Raw genomic sequence first — 18923 nt, forward strand, 5'->3', positions numbered from 1 at the left:
TACCTTATCAGTTACACCATTGTCATTTCATTGGCCTCCATGTGAAATGACTCACGCTGATTACAAAACCCACATAACACAAAAAGCGTTGAGAATGGCTGTGATTGGTTGCCGATCGTAAAAACTCAGTATTTAAATAAATAAACGTTCAAGGTCTTACGTGCTCCTCCTTTGGCAATACTGCACTTGATTCAGCTGTAGGCTATTGATTCTCCTCCTCCTGAAGTTACACCAGAGATGGTCTGGGAATGAGTTCTCTACTGTCTGGTTACACACCGCATATAAGCACTTTACTGTTGGAGGGGTTTTCTTTTGGAAAAGTACATTGAATTAAAGATTAACAGAAAATACTGCCAACTGTTATGACTATTGTAAAATAAAAATTGCTGTGACGTAGTGTCAGTGGCAATTTTAAGTTCGTTTAAAAAAAAGTAGTTCACGTGATAGTTCACGCCAAATCAATGTTTGTTTGATTCCAAATCGTCTTGACATTTGACCCTCCTTGAGGGGTCTGGAAATTTCCGACAAACTGAACATGAACGTCACTTTGATCCTGAGCAAATCCACCTTTTACAGCAATGATCAAAGTAACTTTGCGTCAGTTCACACTCTATTTTAGGGAGCCATGTGTTTTTTGGAAAGCATACCAGGAAGTATCAGTTTTTACAATTTAGTGTATTGTCTTGTGTTACACGTGATGTGTTGTGACACTTGTAACATTTTATTGGGGGAACAACAGAATTTATAGCTCGTGGGAAAGCATAGGCAGCGCAATCATAATTGTTTATTTGAAAGCGCTGGGATTCAAAACACAACAGTGTAGGTTATATTACCACTACAAAATGCAGGGCCTAGTTTGTGTTCCTTCATGAAAACGCTCTGAAAAGACAGACATTTAAACTTTACAACTGTTTATGGTTTTTGCAGACTATGTCAAGTAATTATATATTAGAAAAATAAAATAGCTTCCTTTTGCATCCAAAGACTGAAATGCGTTATTTACTTAAAATAGACCAAATTCCTATGAGGCTGTTAACCCTTAATCTCACATGCAGCCTGCAACATTGACCTGGACACTATTTCAGGACCATGCACAAGGAATCCCAACCAATACAAGTTCAGGCAACTGTGTGTTCTATACTACTGATATACAGACCTACAAAACATTAGGAACACATTCCTACTATTGAGTTGTAGCCCCTTTTGCCTTCAGAACAGCCTCAATTTGTCGGGGTACGGACTCTACAAGGTGTCGAAAGTGTTCTACATGGATCTTTGCTCATGTTGACTCCATACTTTCCACAGTTGGGTTAAATTGGCTGGATGTTCTTCTGGTAGTGGACCATTTTTGATACAGATGGTAAACTGTTGAGTGTGAAAAACCCAGCAGCGTTGCAGTTCTTGACACAAACCGGTGTGCCTGGCACCTACTACCATTTCCCGTTCAAAGGCACTTAAATCTTTTGTCTGGCCCATTCACCCTCTGAATGGCACACATGCACAATCAGTCTCAATTATCTCAAGGCTTAAAAGCCCTTCTTTAACCTGTCTCCTCCCCTTCATCTACACTGATTGAAGTGGATTTAACAGATGACATCAATAAAAGAACATGGCTTTCACCTGGATTCACTTTATCATTTTATGTAATGTTTTGTACACTCAGTATATATTGTAACCACAGGAGATTGGTGGCACCTTAATTGGGAAAGACAGACTCGTGGTAATTGCTGGAGCGGAATAGGCAGAATGGCATCAAATACATCAAACGTGTGGTTTCCATGTGTTTGATGTCATTCCATTCACTCCGTTCAAGACATTATTATGAGCCGTCCTCCCCTCAGCAGCCTCCACTGATTTGATCATCAACCAAGAGAAAGAATACACATTGAGAATAATAAAATAATTGGAAGAATTGAAGACAGGATTCATGCAACAAGAAGATGGGACTGGATGCCCTGCAATGTCTTATTCTCACCATATGGTGGCAGAGTAATTCCATCGTGTGTGTGTGTGTGTGTGTGTGTGTGAGAGAGAGAGAGAGGAGTTAGGGGTTCTGTACATAGAGAGTACAAACCAGTAGGACGAGGACAGAGAGATGGTGAGTACCAAGATGTCTGTTTGTAGATTTTAACATCAAGTCCTTCTAGTTTTGCTTTTGACAACTATGATATCTCATATCGCTCTCTTCTTCTTCGCTGTTTGTGTTCGCAGTACGGATTCATAAACACCTGTCTGAAATCTCTGGTCATTGAGAAATTTGGTGAAGAAACATGGGAGAAACTGAGGTCTGGTGTTTTGTGTACTAAGCAACTGTTGATGTAAATTTGAAACGATTCAGGACATGAGTATGCCAATTCTCTCTATCTCTTCAGGACCCTGGCAGAGGTCCAGGACACGTTCATGACTTACGAGATATACGATGATGTCATAACTCTGCGTCTGGTGCAGGAGGCATGTACTATGCTGGGTAAGTACCAGTCTCTACGTTCTTTACAATTCTATAACGGTGTTTTATCTTGAACCAGAAACAGAGGTCAGTGTTTTTGATACCCTTATATCAGTGGTTAGGAGTATCTACCTCGGGGGAGGGGGTGTGTAAGGCCAGGTGTTAACAACATCCCTGCTGAGGCCCTCCAGGTGAGGTCAGGTGTTAACAACGTCCCTACTGAGGCCCTCCAGGTGTGGCCCAGGTGTCCTGTACCCAAAGGGTCACCCTAGAGCCTGTGGACATGACACCGTGTCAGGGTTAGAATTACGGGACAGTCCACAGTCCCAAACTAAGGGGAGAGATAGGCACCATTTAGTTTGACAGTTGGTGATGATGTAGTGATGACAATGATGATGATGTGGTGGTGTTGTGGCCACAGACATGCCTTCTGAGGTGGTGCTGAAGCTTTTCGGGGAGTACTTCTTCAGCTTCTGTAAGATGGCGGGGTACGACACCATGCTGCGTACGCTAGGGGGGAACCTGGTGGAATTCATTGAGAACCTGGATGCTCTTCACAGCTACCTGGCTCTCTCCTACCAGGTGACCTTCTCTTTACGGCCTCTACAATGGATCATCTACTACGTATTTCAATCCATTAGAGCCCAGATTTGAAAAAAGATTATGTATGCAATAAATATCCTTCTTCCAGGAGATGAACGCTCCCTCGTTCCGTGTGGAGAAGAATGAGGATGGGAGGATGTTGCTTCATTACTACTCAGACAGGAAAGGCCTATATCACATTGTGCCAGGTACGTTAATCATCCATACCTAAAATGTACCTTTAATCTAAGGAGGTTATCTCTTTTCTCTCTGTCCAGGCATCATTGAGGCGGTGGCCAAAGACTTCTTTGACAGCGAAGTGAGCATGACCATCCTTAACCAATCAGAGGAAGATGAGCGCACAGGGAAGAAAGAGCATGTGGTCTTCCTGGTCTCTCAGAGGAGCAGAGGGTCAAAGAGGGATTTCCGGCCCCAAAGAGAGAACAAGGAGGTAACCAAGGAGGATGAGGAGATTGATAGGAGGGTGAGAAGTTCATTTTTTAATTTAAATTTGTCATGATTCAAAACAAGAGTCAAGTAGCAGTGTTTAAGTATTACATGTTTTATAACGGAATGAAAGTAGAATGAGGTCTAGAGGGTTAAAAAATAAGAGCAAAGTAGACTACACCCAGCAGACACTGTGGCCTCCAGGGGTTGAGTGTGAGATCCCTGGTGTATTCCTCTGGTCTGGTAACAGCATCAGGCAGAGGCATTGGAGAGGATGAGAGCCAGGTGTGCCAGTCTGCCCCACTGCCCTGCTGGGAAAAGATCACGCTGGGACATGGTTAGGAGCATTGTCATGTTTGGAAAAGGTTGGGCTCTTTCTTTACTTGAAGTGTTCACTCCAAAAGCAAAGTTTGTTGGACGCTTTCATGTTGATATGAGAACATCTAATGAGAACGATTCTTCTGTGTGTGTATGTGTGTGTGTGTGTGTTTGTCCCCACAGACAACCTTCTGAAGTCGTTCACACCCTGCTACCCAGATAAGCTGTGGATGGAGGAACAAGCATTCTGCAATGCCTTCCCTTTCCACATTGTCTTTGATAAACAGGTAAGGCAACTTGTATCTTTCTAGGTTTATGCAAAACGATAATTAAGCAGCTTTTAGTCCTATTGGTACATTGTTACCAGTACTCTTCTCTATGTTTGCCCAGCTCAAGGTGAAGCAGACTGGGGTTAACATCCAGAAGTTTGTCCCTGGGCTGCAGACGATGGACATCCGTCTGGATGAGTACTTCAGCATTGTCCATCCGCAGGTGACCTTCAACATCGAGAGCATCAGGAAGTTCATCAACAGCCAATTTGTCCTGAAGACCAGACGGGAGATGGTGCCGCTGGCCTCTCAGCATCAGTCCATGCTCAAACTCAGAGGTTCAGTCAAACTCCCCTTCTCTGATCCGATGTCTGATTGTGCAGGTTGACTCTGCATTGTGTCCATGGTATGACTGAATAACTCCCCTGTACCCAGGTCAGATGGTGTGGATGGAGTCTCTGGGCTGTATGGTGTACCTGTGCTCCCCGAAGCTGCGCAGTCTGCAGGAGTTGGAGGAGAGGGGTCTGCACATCTCCGACATCGCCCAGCACGACACCACCCGAGACCTCATCCTGCTTAACCAACAGCGTCTGGCCGAAATGGAGCTGTCCAATCAGCTGGAGCGCAAAAAGGCACATACACCTCTCCTTCTTTGTCCGTTTCTCATCCCACTGTTTTCTCATCCTCTTTGTCTATCATGTTGTAATTTCATAGGAGGAGCTGAGGATCCTCTCACGCCACCTCGAGACGGAGAAGAAGAAGACGGAGACTCTGCTCTACGCCATGTTGCCTCGCCACGTAGCCAACCAGCTGAAGGAGGGCAAGAGGGTGGAAGCAGGTACGATGGCAATGTCTGCCTAATTCCATATCTACCTGGTCCTCCAGACAGGGCCAGCATATCTGCTGCTTTTTATTTTGTTCTACTCTTCAAATGAGCTAGAAGACCTGTGTAATGAAAAGTGTGGCCGTTACAAACATCTCTGCTTCACCTTTCTCCCTCTATTTCAGGTGAGTTCCAGGTGTGCACCATCCTGTTCAGTGATGTGGTCACCTTCACCAATATCTGTGCTGCCTGCGAGCCCATCCAGATCGTCAACATGCTCAACTCCATGTACTCCAAGTTCGACCGCCTTACCAGCGTCCATGACGTGTACAAGGTATACAGAGAGAAAGAGAGAGGTACATGAAGGGGTAAATGAAAGATTGAATGAAGGAGAGGAGATAAGGGAAGGAAAATACTTTAGACTATTGAGATGCAGCCAACCTTTCAAGGAGTGCTCTGAACGCCTCGGCTCTTCCAGGTGGAGACTATTGGAGACGCCTACATGGTGGTGGGTGGGGTTCCCATTCCAGCTGACAGCCATGCAGAGCGGGTGGCCAACTTTGCCCTGGGTATGCGTATCGCTGCCCGGGAGGTGACCAACCCTATCACTGGGCAACCTATCCAGGTGACTTTATAGTCCAAAATGAGCTGTTCTTTAATTAAGCTATGGAATTGTGATTTGAAGTGGCGGTGTGCGTGTGTCTGTGTGTGTCTGTCTGTGTGTGTGTGTGTGTGTGGCGTGCGTGCGTGCGTGTACCAGATTCGGGTGGGTCTGCACACAGGTCCAGTGCTGGCTGGTGTGGTAGGGGACAAGATGCCTCGATACTGCCTGTTTGGAGATACAGTCAACACTGCCTCCCGCATGGAGAGTCACGGAGTGCCTGACCACATACACCTCAGCCCCTTCACATACAGGTAGTGCCAACATGGCTCCCATTCAGATTTGCCAATAAAGTTGGCCAAAGAACTTAGTTCTTATGGTTCTGATTCTCTCTAACTATACCTATTTGCAGTGCGCTGGAAGATAAGGGCTTTGACATCCTGGAAAGAGGAGAGATCCAGGTGAAGGGGAAAGGCCTGATGACCACCTACTTCCTGCTGCAGAACCTGTGTGTGTCTGAGGACACCATCATGGCCAGAGGGACAGGAGAGCCCTGCGTGTACAGAGACAACCAGCAGGGGACGGGAGAGAGCGTGAGAGGTGAGGCAATTTGGGTTTGTTTGAATTGCTAGCTAGTAGGGAGAAAAAAAAGGTTATTAAACAACAAAATGTGTTTACTATTGGACAAGTTATACAGCCTTCATTACATATCAGAAGATATGAAAGATGCAGTTTCATATGATACAGCCAGATAAAGGAGTCTTTCTTGTCCCATTTAGACACAGAAGAACCAGACAGTGTGAGAAAGGAGGAAACGAATGGCCAAACCACGGCATCTGCTTCTTCTTCCAGTGACCTCACCAACGAAGACACACCTTTTCTGGGAGACACTACACCTTTTCAAAAGGGCCACCTCAACGACGTGAACTCACGACTCTGCCGACTGCTCTAAGTATGTGGAGTTGGACTCCATTTGGAAGCACATCGTTTGAAAATCTGAGACCATTTAGGAAATGAAATGTTGAACTCCACAAAGGCATGCTAGTTCTGACAGTTTACAAAGAATCAACAATGTTTCTACATATGCTTGCTAACCCACTGGGCACAGATGTCAATTCAATGTCTATTCAATGCTGGTTCAACGTCATTGGAAACAATGTTGATTAAACCACTGTGTGCCCAGTGGGAAGTTTTATAAATACGGTAGACAAAAAGTGATAAATCGGTATCTCAAATTTTTGTTGATGATCCAATGGTCTCCACGTTGATGCAACTTTGTAACCACATTGACAAAATGATGTTTAGATATTATAAACAGGTTGATTCACTCTGTGGGAGACTCCTGGGTGAGCTCTGTGTTGTTGTCGTGACCGCCGCCTGCTGGGGGACACCTGGGGAGTCCCATAGGGCGGTGCACAGTTGGCCCAGCGCCGTTCGGGTTTGGCCGGGGTAGGCCGTCATTGTAAATAAGAATTTGTTCTTAACTGGCTTGCCTTGTTAAATAAAGGTTACGTTTATTTTTTATTTTTTTATAGTTTGGGGTCTGCTAGACAACAGCAAGGAAAGTCTCCTTTCTCTCCTCTCAGCCTTTCCAGATGCTAATCATGAGTACACAGTAACTGTAATCTGCACAAGGATGTGTTGATGTGTGATCTTATATAGTCTAAACCTTGTACATGTTCTTAGACGTGTTTACTTTAGGTCTGGTTCCTCATTTTCCAACTCCCTGTGGCCCTTTTCGCTAACTAAAGTAAACAGAAAACAGTTGAGAAAAATGGTAATGTGGTGTGTGTGTCAATGTATGTGTGTGTATGTTGGGAAAGTGGCTGTCATTAACATTTAATTACCACAAATACCAGCGATAGCACAACAATTGACGCGTGAGTGGGAGAGGTGGAGACTCTTGTGACTTAAGCGCACCTAGGTGCAATCGCGCTACAGGCAGCGACACAGAGAGAGGCCCAAATGGAGACAGTAACGTTGCAGTACAGTCCCTTGGAACACCAAACAGAAGCACTGAACTTGCTACAGAATGTGTGCTCTCACCAAACAGCGATTAGTAGGCCCAGTAAACTTGGACTAGAAAAACAAGTGACAACCATCCAAGACTCGTCAGCAGCGGCCCGCACAATAGCAGAAAAGGCGCGTGAAAGTGTCATTACGCAGTTAATCGATATTCTAACCCAAATACTCACAGTCGAGGAAGAAATCAGTCATAGTTCGTTTCAGGATCTGAGGATATTTCTGCGTCCTATAGTGAGTGTTTTATCCCTTATATGAAATTCTAATTTCTTGGTGAGTAATGGTGTGCATCTGCTGGTTTGCATAATTTGACAAACATGTTTGATATCTTTCTTTTTGGTTGATAGGCTAGAGATTAGAATACAATTATCATGAATGAGAAAACATTTTATGGTATGGATATCAAAATATTTTGTATTTGTTAAAAATAAACAGTGCATTTGTTATTACTGACTCACGTTGGCTAGACCTAAAAGCTTACCATACGCTTCCCAGTCGAAACGGTTCACGGATATATTATGACGACGTTTTTGTGACGTTTTGGTCATTTTTTTCGTGAAGGGTATAATTGCAGACCACAATTAGGGGCGTTTTCTGATATAGGTGTTTCTTGATATCAAGTTACACCAATTGATGCTAACCATTGGTCTGTGGCCGTTTCTTTTATGTCGGGACAACAGTTGTTGACAACAGTAGCATTGTAGCTAAGACTAACCCTTTTCCTAACTTTAACCGTTAATTATCCTAACCTGACACGTAAGTTATGTTAACCTTTATTTTTTGTATTGTAAAGCAATTCAAAATGTCAAATATAGAAAGAACAAACAACCTTCCTTGGCCGACGTTTGCAGAACGTCGGCCAAAATCAATCTCGCTCCATCTTCTCCCACTGCCGGCCACTGGGCTTCCTCTCATCACCATATTTGGTAGTGAGTGGAAACGCCAACCTGATACTTCACATTTATACATCCGGTAAAATATCTGGCTCATTGTTCTATCTGTGCCTCTACTCTCTCCACCTAGGAAAGCATAGAGCTGAGGAACATCTGTGTGCGCATGGCAATGAGGGACTCTGACTGTCAGAAGGACCGGGACCTTCGAGATCTGCAGGACTGTTTAAAAGCCATGGTGGACAGTCTGGTGTCTTCTCTCATCAACATGAACCATCCCGTGGCCATTCAGACATCACGCACGCTTGAAGAGATATATCTTCCCTGAAATCTGAATAGCTAATATCTCACTTTACCTAGTCTCAGGGTTGATAGCCTATTGTTTACTTGAATGTACTTTTTAAAGAATTTATTTTATTTCAAATTATTGGAGGTGCAACTATGTAGGCCTACTTTGTAGAAAGGAATGTCAGAAGAAATGATACTGGGACAAAAATGTGTGTTATGCAAAGTGTTTTATACAAATCCTCCTTAAAGGCCTGAAGTTTCTGTCAGTTTGTTGACGAAACCTACCAGGAATTCCAGTTCCCTACAGTTGTGTACTGTAGACCTGCTAATGGTGGGTTGGCCTTTCCAAAGTATAATTATGTTTAATTGGGTAATAAACATTGATTAAATCGTTGTATGAAGTTCTTACTTCACATTTTCGTGGATATATGTTTAGATCTGACCTTTTATACAAGGCGTGACTAAAACGGCTATGTGGATGGATGAGAAGCATGGGCATGCCAGCACACTACAGGGTGGATCCAAGTTGTTGTCACCAGATGGCGCTATTTATCAAGGAAGTTGTTCAAATCCATTATCTCAGTATTTTGTGCTAGCCCAGCACTAAAGCACCTGATTCAACTAATTTACTATACATCAAGCCCTATAGCCCTTGCTTAGACTTTGTGGATCCCAGGACCAGGATTGAAGATCACTGCTCTTAAGAAATAGTGGTTCTTAAAAGGCTACAAGTTGTAAAAATGTTTTATAGTTAGACAGGTTTTTTATAGTACTACATACTCCTACTGTAGATAGATACTGCATTAAAGTAAGGTAGTCGGCAGCCCTATCAAATATAGTTGTGAACGCGAGTTTTAATACCGGGTAGGCCGTTCACGGATGGACTCCATTACACAGGCACATACAGAACTCTAAGCTTGTGACACATCCTGTTCTCAGGGTCTCAGACGGTCCTAGACGGCTGAGTCAGGAATCAGGGCTCGGGTCAGGGCCCACCATGTGGTGCGTATGTGTCTGGAGCAGTCTGCAGTCTGGCTTTAGAGGTTGTCCCAGGATGTATGGACCCCCATCCCACTCGTTCCACTCTAGCATGTCTCCATTGTTTCCTAGGAATTCTAGATAAAGTGCAAGACGATTCATTCAATACTTAATTCATCCATTGAGTCATTGTCTGTAATCTGAATTTCATTTATTACCAGTTGTGGCTAATTGAAGACAATGTAGCCTGGCAGGTAGCCTAGTGGTTAAGAGCGTTGTGCCAGTAACCAAAAGATTGCTGGTTTGAATCCCTGAACAATGTGCCCTTGAGCAAGGCACTTAACCCTAATTGCTCCTGTAAATCGCTCTGGTTATTAAGAGTGTCTGCTAAATGACGTTAATGTTCTGTGTACATGTGTTGTCTTTATGTACACTATGTATTTGACTAATAGGTAATGACAGCCTTCTGAACTCTGATCCAATCTTTACTGCAACTCTGGAAGTATTAAAAAAAGTATCCTTTCTTTTCAAATGATATTCTCTAAACCCTGTATGGAGTGATGTGATGTGTGTATACTGTGTCTATGTCCATTTGAATGGTTCCAGACAGCACCTGCGTGATAGCGGTAGAGCCATGCAGTGACTCACCATTGTGGGAAAACTGTAGGACTGTGGAGGTGCTAGACAGTGGGCGGTAGGTGGTGGTCAGAGGGAATTTCCCCCCTTGGTCTGATATGGGTCTAGGTAGGCCTTGACAACTGATTGGACCTGTAACATGGTCTGTTTTGGTAGTTTAGTGTTAGCACTGGAAACCACATAGAGGGTTGTTGAAACGTCCTGGCAGTTTCGGTACCGTTATCGAGTTTCTACGTCTAGCTGAATGAAATCCCCGGGAAGAGAGTCACCGACTGACGGACAAGTTCACCTTCTTCTCTCCTGGGGTGGGAAGGGTGATGTCATGGCTTAGATGTTGGTTGCCATGGTTGCTGCAAGTGTGTGTGTGTGTGTGTGTGTGTGTGTGTGTGTGTGTGTGTGTGTGTGTGTGTGTGTGTGTGTGTGTGTGTGTGTGTGTGTGTGTGTGTGTGTGTGTGTGTGTGTGTGTGTGTAAATGTATGCGTGGGTGGGGGACTGAATTGACTAGTGGGTTTTCGTCCATGATGTCATTCTTGCAGGGTGACTTTGGCATGTGTGAATATGTGACTGATTGGGATCTGCTCTTTACCCCAAGGAAGCAGTCCAAGAAATGACGTGCCTGCTTCTTGTGTACCCTCCAGAGAGACTTAATAATTATTTGATTTATAACCCAGAGATGGTCATTTGATCAGCCGTACACCCCAAACCCTCAGGCCTCTCTCCCCTTCCTCCATCACTCCTCTAAGGCGCCGTTCACAAAGGTACCCAATTCAGATTTTTTTTCTCACTAATTGGTCTTTTGACTAATCAGATCAGCTCTGAAAAAGAGCTAATGTGAAAATATCTGGTTTGATTGGTCAAAAGACCAATTATTGCAAAAAATATCAGAATTGGGCTGTCTCTCTGTCTCTCTCAATTCAATTCAAAGGGCTCCATCTCTTCATCTCTCTCTCTCTCCCTCCATCTCTTTCCATCTCTCTCTCTTCTCATCTCTCTCACTCGCTCTCTCTCCCTCTCTCTCTTCCTCCATCTCTCTCTCGCCATCTCTCTCTTTCCATCTCTCTCTCTCATCTAGCTCTCTCTTTCCATCTCTCTCTCTCATCTCTCTCCCTATCTCTAGCTGGAGGGTAGTAAGGCTAGTACAGAGTCAGTGTACGCTTTTAGGAAGGAATCACATTCATTCTCATTAGATATTGATCATGTCAGAAGGAAGGAATGACATTCATTCTCATTAGATATTGATCATGTCAGAAGGAAGGAATCACATTCATTCTCATTAGATATTGATCATGTCATATGGAAGGAATCACATTCATTCTCATTAGATCTGGATTATGTCAAATGGAAGGAATCACATTCATTCTCATTAGGTCTTGATCATGTCATATGGAAGGAATCACATTCATTCTCATTAGGTCTGGATTATGTCAGATGGAAGGAATCACATTCATTCTCATTAGATCTGGATCATGTCAGATGGAAGGAATCACATTCATTCTCATTAGATCTGGATTATGTCAAATGGAAGGAATCACATTCATTCTCATTAGGTCTTGATCATGGCATATGGAAGGAATCACATTCATTCTCATTAGATCTTGATCATGTCAGATGGAAGTGGAGGGAGCATGACAGGGCAGAAATCCATAAAACCCAAACCGCCTCCAGGCTTCATGATGACCTCATACAGATACAGAACACCCTGACGCCATCAGTCTGTCAGTCTCACCTTCACTTATTGAGGGGCAAGGCCGGCTCTAGCCTTTTGCGGGCACTAAGCGAGATTTGGTAAATTTTAGATTTAAATCCTTGCAATTGTACACATTTTGCCATGGGTGTAGAGAAAATGTTGCAGTTTTATAACAGATTACATGCAATTCTACCCATTTGCCATGGGAAGGAGAGAAAACATAGCATTTTTATGACAAATTTCATGCAATTCTACCCATTTGCATGGGATGTTGAGAAAATGTAGCATCTTTATAACACATTTCATGCAATTCTACCCATTTGCCATGGAGTGGAAAGAAATGGTTGCAGTTTTAAAGCAAATTTCCTGCAATTCCACAATTTTTTTAATGACTTAAGCCATGCTAACATGATATGACTAACAAAATGAATGGGGACTCCTGGAGGTCAGGGCCAATGGGCACGTGCCCTTTGTCCCCGGTCGGTATTTGGCCATGACTTACTACAAGTTTAGATACCATTCAAATCATTGTTAGCTGACATGGCTAATGGAGTGACTGACATACAGTAGCAAGAGAAAAACTGCTGATGCACAACTACATTTCAAAATTGCACCTGCTGTATTCTAGTATATTCAATAGTAAGTGGAGACCCGGGGGCCCTAAGCAACCGCTCATGCTTATATTGCTTAGGACTTTGGCTCTGTTGAGGGGAAACATCTAATGGGCATGAAACAGCTAGAGACGGTTCATTTAGATGAGGATTTAGAATAGACTACAAGGGAATCAGTGAGTCAAGTTTCACTGAGTGGGTTTTCCGTTTGTTGTAGTGTATTAATAGTAGTAGTTCCTTATTTTTAGTCGAGTATACTACCATTGCTAGCCAAGCAAAACTTTAGAACTCTTATAGCACTGTGTTTTCCCAAAGCAACTGCAAGATCAGATCCCTGCCTTGAACTGAACTCCCAGCCCAGGTCTCTAGGGACTCACTGGTCTCAGTCTTTGTTTAGTCTACTACTGCACAACAGACAAAACACACCAATGGGGACGAGATGATGAGACGATCACTCGTCACTTCACTTCTGACCTCTCAGCTCTCTCAACACTATCTTTACCAACCGATACTGAGCCTAGTATCTGTGTTGTCATGACAACGTTATACGCTTACAAGAGATTTCCATGTCAACGGATGAATACGTGACAAGAAGCCTCAATGTGTGTCTCTGTGTTTAAGAATCCAGCAACGGTCGCTTAAGGTCGCTGCAATCATGAACCTTTGTTGCAATCATGATTTTTTTTATGACCTTACAACATAATTGGTTTCTATGCTGACCCCAAAGACATCTGTGACACAGGAGACCAGACCCGGTCCACCAGTAGACCCAGACCCAGTCCACCAGTCGGAAAACTCACTCTGCACTACAATGCCTGTCACACAATCCAATTTTCCAATCATAGTGATTGATAACCTTGTCTATACCAATCACCCCGAGGGACTCATTGTCTCATTCAGCAGATTAACAAAAGTCAGCAAGATGATACATTTTCTAATCACTCAGTCAGTCTGCAAAGCGGTGATATCATCCTATAGAATGAGTAGAATAAATGCTATGTCCATATAGGTCCAGTATTCATCCCATTAGTTCTATAATATGACACTCATGGCTCATCTTCTGTTTTGATAAGCATTGAATTGCTTCAGAACACCCATATTGATTTGAAAACCATGTTGAACTGTTGTAAAAGGAACCAATGAAATGTATGACTGGGGAATAAAAGAGCAGCCATCCAGGGAGATAATCAATGTCAGTTCTCTCAGTCTGAGACGTGATGATGTCACCCTGTTCTGTAGAGTGCAGTGGGAAGGATAAACTGAGGCAGACTGATACACGGTATTTATCTCATTAGCTGTTTTTAGACTCATGAATCATTTCAGACTCTGGGGATCAGGGGGAATTACATGGGCATTCCCATTAAAACCTCAGACCTCAAAAGAACCTTCAATGCACACACACACACACACACACACACACACACACACACACACACACACACACACATGGTTTTTAGGTTAAACTGAGTCAATGTGTATGAAGCCCGGCTTGAGAAATCATACCAACACTACCACCCTATATTAGCAGATAAACATTCTCCCTTCTCTTTGTCTGCCACAGACTGAATGTAATTTCTCTCCCAGTGTGTTTGTCACAAAGGATGCTCATTCAGACATTCACAGTATATACACCAGGGAGGGGTGAGTTAAACTAATTTAGACAACAGTGCTAACTAACCACTCTTAATTGTACCATATATATACTGAACAAAAATATAAACGCAGCATGTAAAATGTTGGTCCCGTGTTTCATGAGCTGAAATAAAAGATCCCAGAAATGTTCCATATGCACAAAAAGCTTATTTCTCTCAAACTTTGCCAAGAGAATCCATCCACCTGACAGGTGTGGCATATCAAGAAGCTGATTAAACAGCATGATCATTACACAGGTGCCTCTAGTCACCAGATCCTGAGGACCATTTATTTAAGGTATCTGTGACCAACAGGATCTGTATTCCCAGTCAAGTGAAATCCATAGATGAAGGCCCCCCAAAATGTTTCTCAATTGACTGATTTCCTCATATGAACTGTAACTCAGTAAAAATCTTTGAAATTGTTATATGTTGCGTTTACATTTTTGTTCAGTATATTTGGGCGAGGACATTCCTGGGATACTTTGTGGCTCTGTGTCATCACACCAGGAGCAGTTAATTGTTGGGAATGACCTCATCAGAATGCTGAGGTGATTGTATTCCTGTTTGACTGTCTTACGTTCTTGCGGTCAGGAACGTAAGACAGTCAGTAATGAATTCCGAGGTTGAGGAATGAATGGAGACAGTCGGAATGAACGGCAGGATGTGTGGGTCATGTATCATTAGACATTGCAGGTTAGTGTGACTCACTGAGACCCTAATAACCACTTATACACACATGCGCACACACACACACACACACACACAACACAACACACATACCACTGATATACAGACAGGGTATTGTGACCTGTTGCTCTTAGGTGACGTGAGACTTAACCGGTAACATGTCTTCCAAGAGCCCAGAAGACTAACTGATTTTATTTTATATGTGGCTGTTTGCTAACAGTGTCGTATTTTAGGTTTCTAATTTCTCCCTGCCGCTCTCCTCAGAGGCTTTTTGGATATGTTTGTTGCAAGTCGTAATTGCGGTTGAGAACAGTTTATGTAAGAAGAGACATGGAAGAGTTTGTTGAAAACAATAATTACCGAGGCAGTTTGTAAAATGTAGCGTGAGATAGTTAATCTAACATGGCCCATCTTTGATGATGTTCTCTCCTTAAAGTAACTGTTCAGTGTTTCCAGATTTCTATGCAATATGACCTAAAATGAACTACAATATGAGTGAAATCGTTTTCCTTTCAAACAATTGTAATGAAGTATGTTAAAAGATGTTATGTGTTTGAATGGTGTGGGCGTACCCCAACAACAGAATGGTGTGGGCGTATACCGGTCATTAAAAATATTTACGTGAGTAAACCACTGATTGGCCGGCTCAGCCAATGAGCTAACATGACATCATGTTCTATGAGGAAATAGCAAGCATTTTTTAAATGTTCTGTTTGAGATACAAAGTTTGAGGTGGAGTTTTTGAAGTGTTTTTTCTCCAATTTATGCTTTGGCCACAAATACGAGTATAGGAAAAGTCAACAACATTATTTGGGTATGAGTTAACAGAATATGAACTTTTATAAGTTTGATTTTCACTCCACAGTTACTTTAAATGCTAAGGAAACATGGAAACCTTCATGTACTGTAACTCACCAAGCCTTTGGAAACGTGCTGAGGGCTTATGTCAGCATTCATTTAGTTTTTTGGTTGTAAGTCACAAATTGACGCTGGCCTGTTTTTCCAAAGGAAATATCAAAGGAAATGTGTTCTGTTCTTTCAAAATAAGGATGTTGTTCAGTACTACAAGTCACAGGTTACATACCTTTGATTCATCATGAAACAAAATAAAAAGAATGGAAATAGTTCCACAAACGACAGCCAGTTCTACAAAACATTTACTGTAAAGGTTGGGGGTCAGAAAAACAGGCCAGTCTTTAGGTATGAGAGAGAAAATACCTCTGTGATGATTTAGAGAATACCAGACATTCCATTCACGCTTTCCATTCATCCCTTGGCAGAATGTTGAGGAGACGTTAGACACGGGCCCATCGTTATGAATGCACACACACACACACACACACACATACACCCACACACACACACACACACACACACACACTGGATCCCCCTGCATTCTTTCCTAAAACTACAGTAGGCCATTCTTCCTGCCTATATTTGGTAGAGTGAAGAAGGGAATACCCTGTGATGACATCATGACATTCTCCTGCCAAAGGGGAGCTTACAATCCGGAGGAGGACTTTGTAAAGTAAACTACATCTTTGTGTTTTTCCACCTGACATTCATTTGAATGGTTATCAATTCAAAGTTGCTTTTCCACTTAAATAAACCATATTGATCTGTTAGTCAGAATGAAGCATGAAACAGTGTATACTGCAGTATTATAGATTCGCCATGCATCTCAAGAAGACAGGTCATCAACCGTGCAGGGATGTTTTGGTGGGTTATTCTTTTAGCTCTGTCTTGGTCTTGGCAGGCATTTTCCACACTTCAGAGCTCCTAATGTAAACCTTGGTGGGTTTGAAAACAAACAAACAGCAAAGCCAGAGATTATAATCAGGGTGAATGTGGAGTTTAACAGCACTCAGATTCAACTGTTGTTTTTCCCTTTTCTGGACACGCCCATTCCCAGAGGAATATGGTGATGCTGGCTCTTTTGTTGCGGGGTGGGCGGTGGGGAGGGTTGGAAAGCGGGGCTGTCTAGTGAAGTTTGTGGCCTGTCTGCCACTTTTTTGGGCACCGACCAATGGAGCCGACCAAGGGCTGCCTGCCTTTTAATGCCAAAGAATTTCCCCCTCCACTCTGCTCTCTGCCCTTGCTCACTTCTCGTCACAGATCTGGCTAAACCAAATAGGTGAATTGCAATATTGCCTCAGCTAGGTGGATCTATCGCTAACTCACTTGAAGGGAAGTGACGGAGGATAGAGGGCATAGGAGGAAAGGGAGCGACTTTCGGGATTGAGACGAGGCTCTGGGCTCTGAAAGCAGTGAAGAGAGAGAGAGGCCTGTTATTTCCCTGGCGCCCACGGGACTGAGCGGTGTGAGGGAAGGAGGGAGGGAATGACGCCTGTCCTTTAATTAACTTCTACTACTACTCCATCATCCACTAGAAAGCAGCAGCAGCAGCAGGCTGGCTGGGTGCACAGATCAACAGACTGTTGTATTGTGGAAATGGTTCGTTTTCTAGTTGAGCTGTAGGCCATATGGCTATAATAATATTTCAATGAATTTGGTTTATTTGCTATTTAAAAAAGTACTTTAAACACTTAAATGAACAATCATGTGGATTTTAGAAATGTGTACACTTCTATTGGTTCTATTTCTATATTTTGAATTCCCAGCCTCTCTAACCGACTCTCAGGATAAAGACTCCCTTTGTTGTCTCGCAGACATATAGAGAGAGCGAGAAAAAATATGATTTTTTTTAGGAGAATATAAAAAGGAAGGCCTCCCATAGTTCCTCTCAGACAGCTACTGTCACGGCGCACTACTAGCTTTCCCTGAAGATGAAGACATCGGGCCAGCGTCAAAGCTGCCCTGATCACATGGTTGCCTTTCCCTAGCCTTGGGGTAAACAAGCTAATTAGCTAACACCAAGTTAATAGGCCATGCCATTGAAACCATTTAGATTAGTGGGCTTTACACACGGTGTTGGGCAATGGAGACATGTGGTAGTACAATAATGTTGGTGGTTAAGAGACAGACACTTTGGGCTGTGGTGCACCTAAAGTGGTGCACAAGGGGGGCGATCATGACAATGCTTGGTGAGGTCATTAAACATGACATCATTGTCTGGACAGCAGCCAGGAGAGATGGTAGGCTTTCATCTCTCTCTTTCTCTCTTTCTCTCTCTCTCTCTCTTTCTCCTCTCTCTGCGCCCATTTCTCTTAAGACAACACAGACTACCTCTGTCAATCAGTCTCTCTTTTCTGTCTCTCTTTCTATTTCTTCGTTATCTCTCTCTTTCTTTCTTTTTAAGTGTCTATATTCGGTGTAGCCATTTACCTAGCCAGGCTGCCTGACTGCTTCTACATTCAACAACGAGTTAGCCCAAACAGAAACGGAAAAGACTCTCAGGAAACCAGGCAAGCCACTATTCATACTTCTCCTCAATTCATACAAATTGGGGTTCACCCCTGATGGCAGATTGTGACTGTTGGGCCTCTCTGGACTGTGTTCAGAGTCACGCGATGGTGGCAATGGTCCCCTCCAGAGGCCAGTGGCCCCCCTCTATTTATACAGAGCCCTGTTCTGGTGTGACGGCTGCTGTTGTCCGTGGCCTGGCTCTCTGAATAACCAGCTTTCTCCTCTGTAGGACCACCATGCTAATAGGGAGCATGGGTTATAGGGGGACAGAGGGGCACTGTGGACTGGGCGCTAATGGAACACGCTAACAGAATGTTAGACTGACTGTCTCTTTCTGTCTCTTACACTCTCAATAAAGCTTTTTCTTTCTCTTATTATTCTCAACCACTCTCTCCCTGTCTTTCTTTTGCTTTCTGTCTCTTTCTCTCTCACTCTTTCTTTCTCTCTCTCTCTCTCTCTCTCTCTCTCTCTCTCACATACTCTCTCTCTCTCTGGCATGTTATCCTTCTTGGATGTCTGCCGACATACAGTATGGTTGCATAGGTTTTGATGTACTAACACACACACACACACATACACACACACACACACACACACACACACACACACACGACTAATGCCACTAACGCGTGCCCAAA

The 18923-nt window shown here is 43.3% G+C and overlaps 1 protein-coding gene across 1 annotated transcript; it reads left to right on the forward strand.

Moving 5' to 3' along the window:
* Positions 1-1805: 1805 nt before the first annotated feature.
* Positions 1806-9081, forward strand: gucy1b2 (guanylate cyclase 1, soluble, beta 2). Its single transcript, XM_029741310.1, has 17 exons — positions 1806-2098; positions 2212-2285; positions 2373-2467; positions 2868-3028; positions 3138-3237; positions 3307-3512; positions 3726-3840; positions 3977-4080; positions 4184-4400; positions 4498-4694; positions 4777-4900; positions 5071-5219; positions 5364-5510; positions 5646-5800; positions 5899-6086; positions 6266-6438; positions 8532-9081. Exons 1-16 carry the CDS (start codon positions 2096-2098, stop codon positions 6436-6438), a joined length of 2208 nt encoding a protein of 735 aa, XP_029597170.1. The 5' UTR covers positions 1806-2095; the 3' UTR covers positions 8532-9081.
* Positions 9082-18923: the final 9842 nt, after the last annotated feature.

Source organism: Salmo trutta, chromosome 39 (assembly GCF_901001165.1).
Source record: "Salmo trutta chromosome 39, fSalTru1.1, whole genome shotgun sequence".
Classification (NCBI taxonomy): domain Eukaryota; kingdom Metazoa; phylum Chordata; class Actinopteri; order Salmoniformes; family Salmonidae; genus Salmo; species Salmo trutta.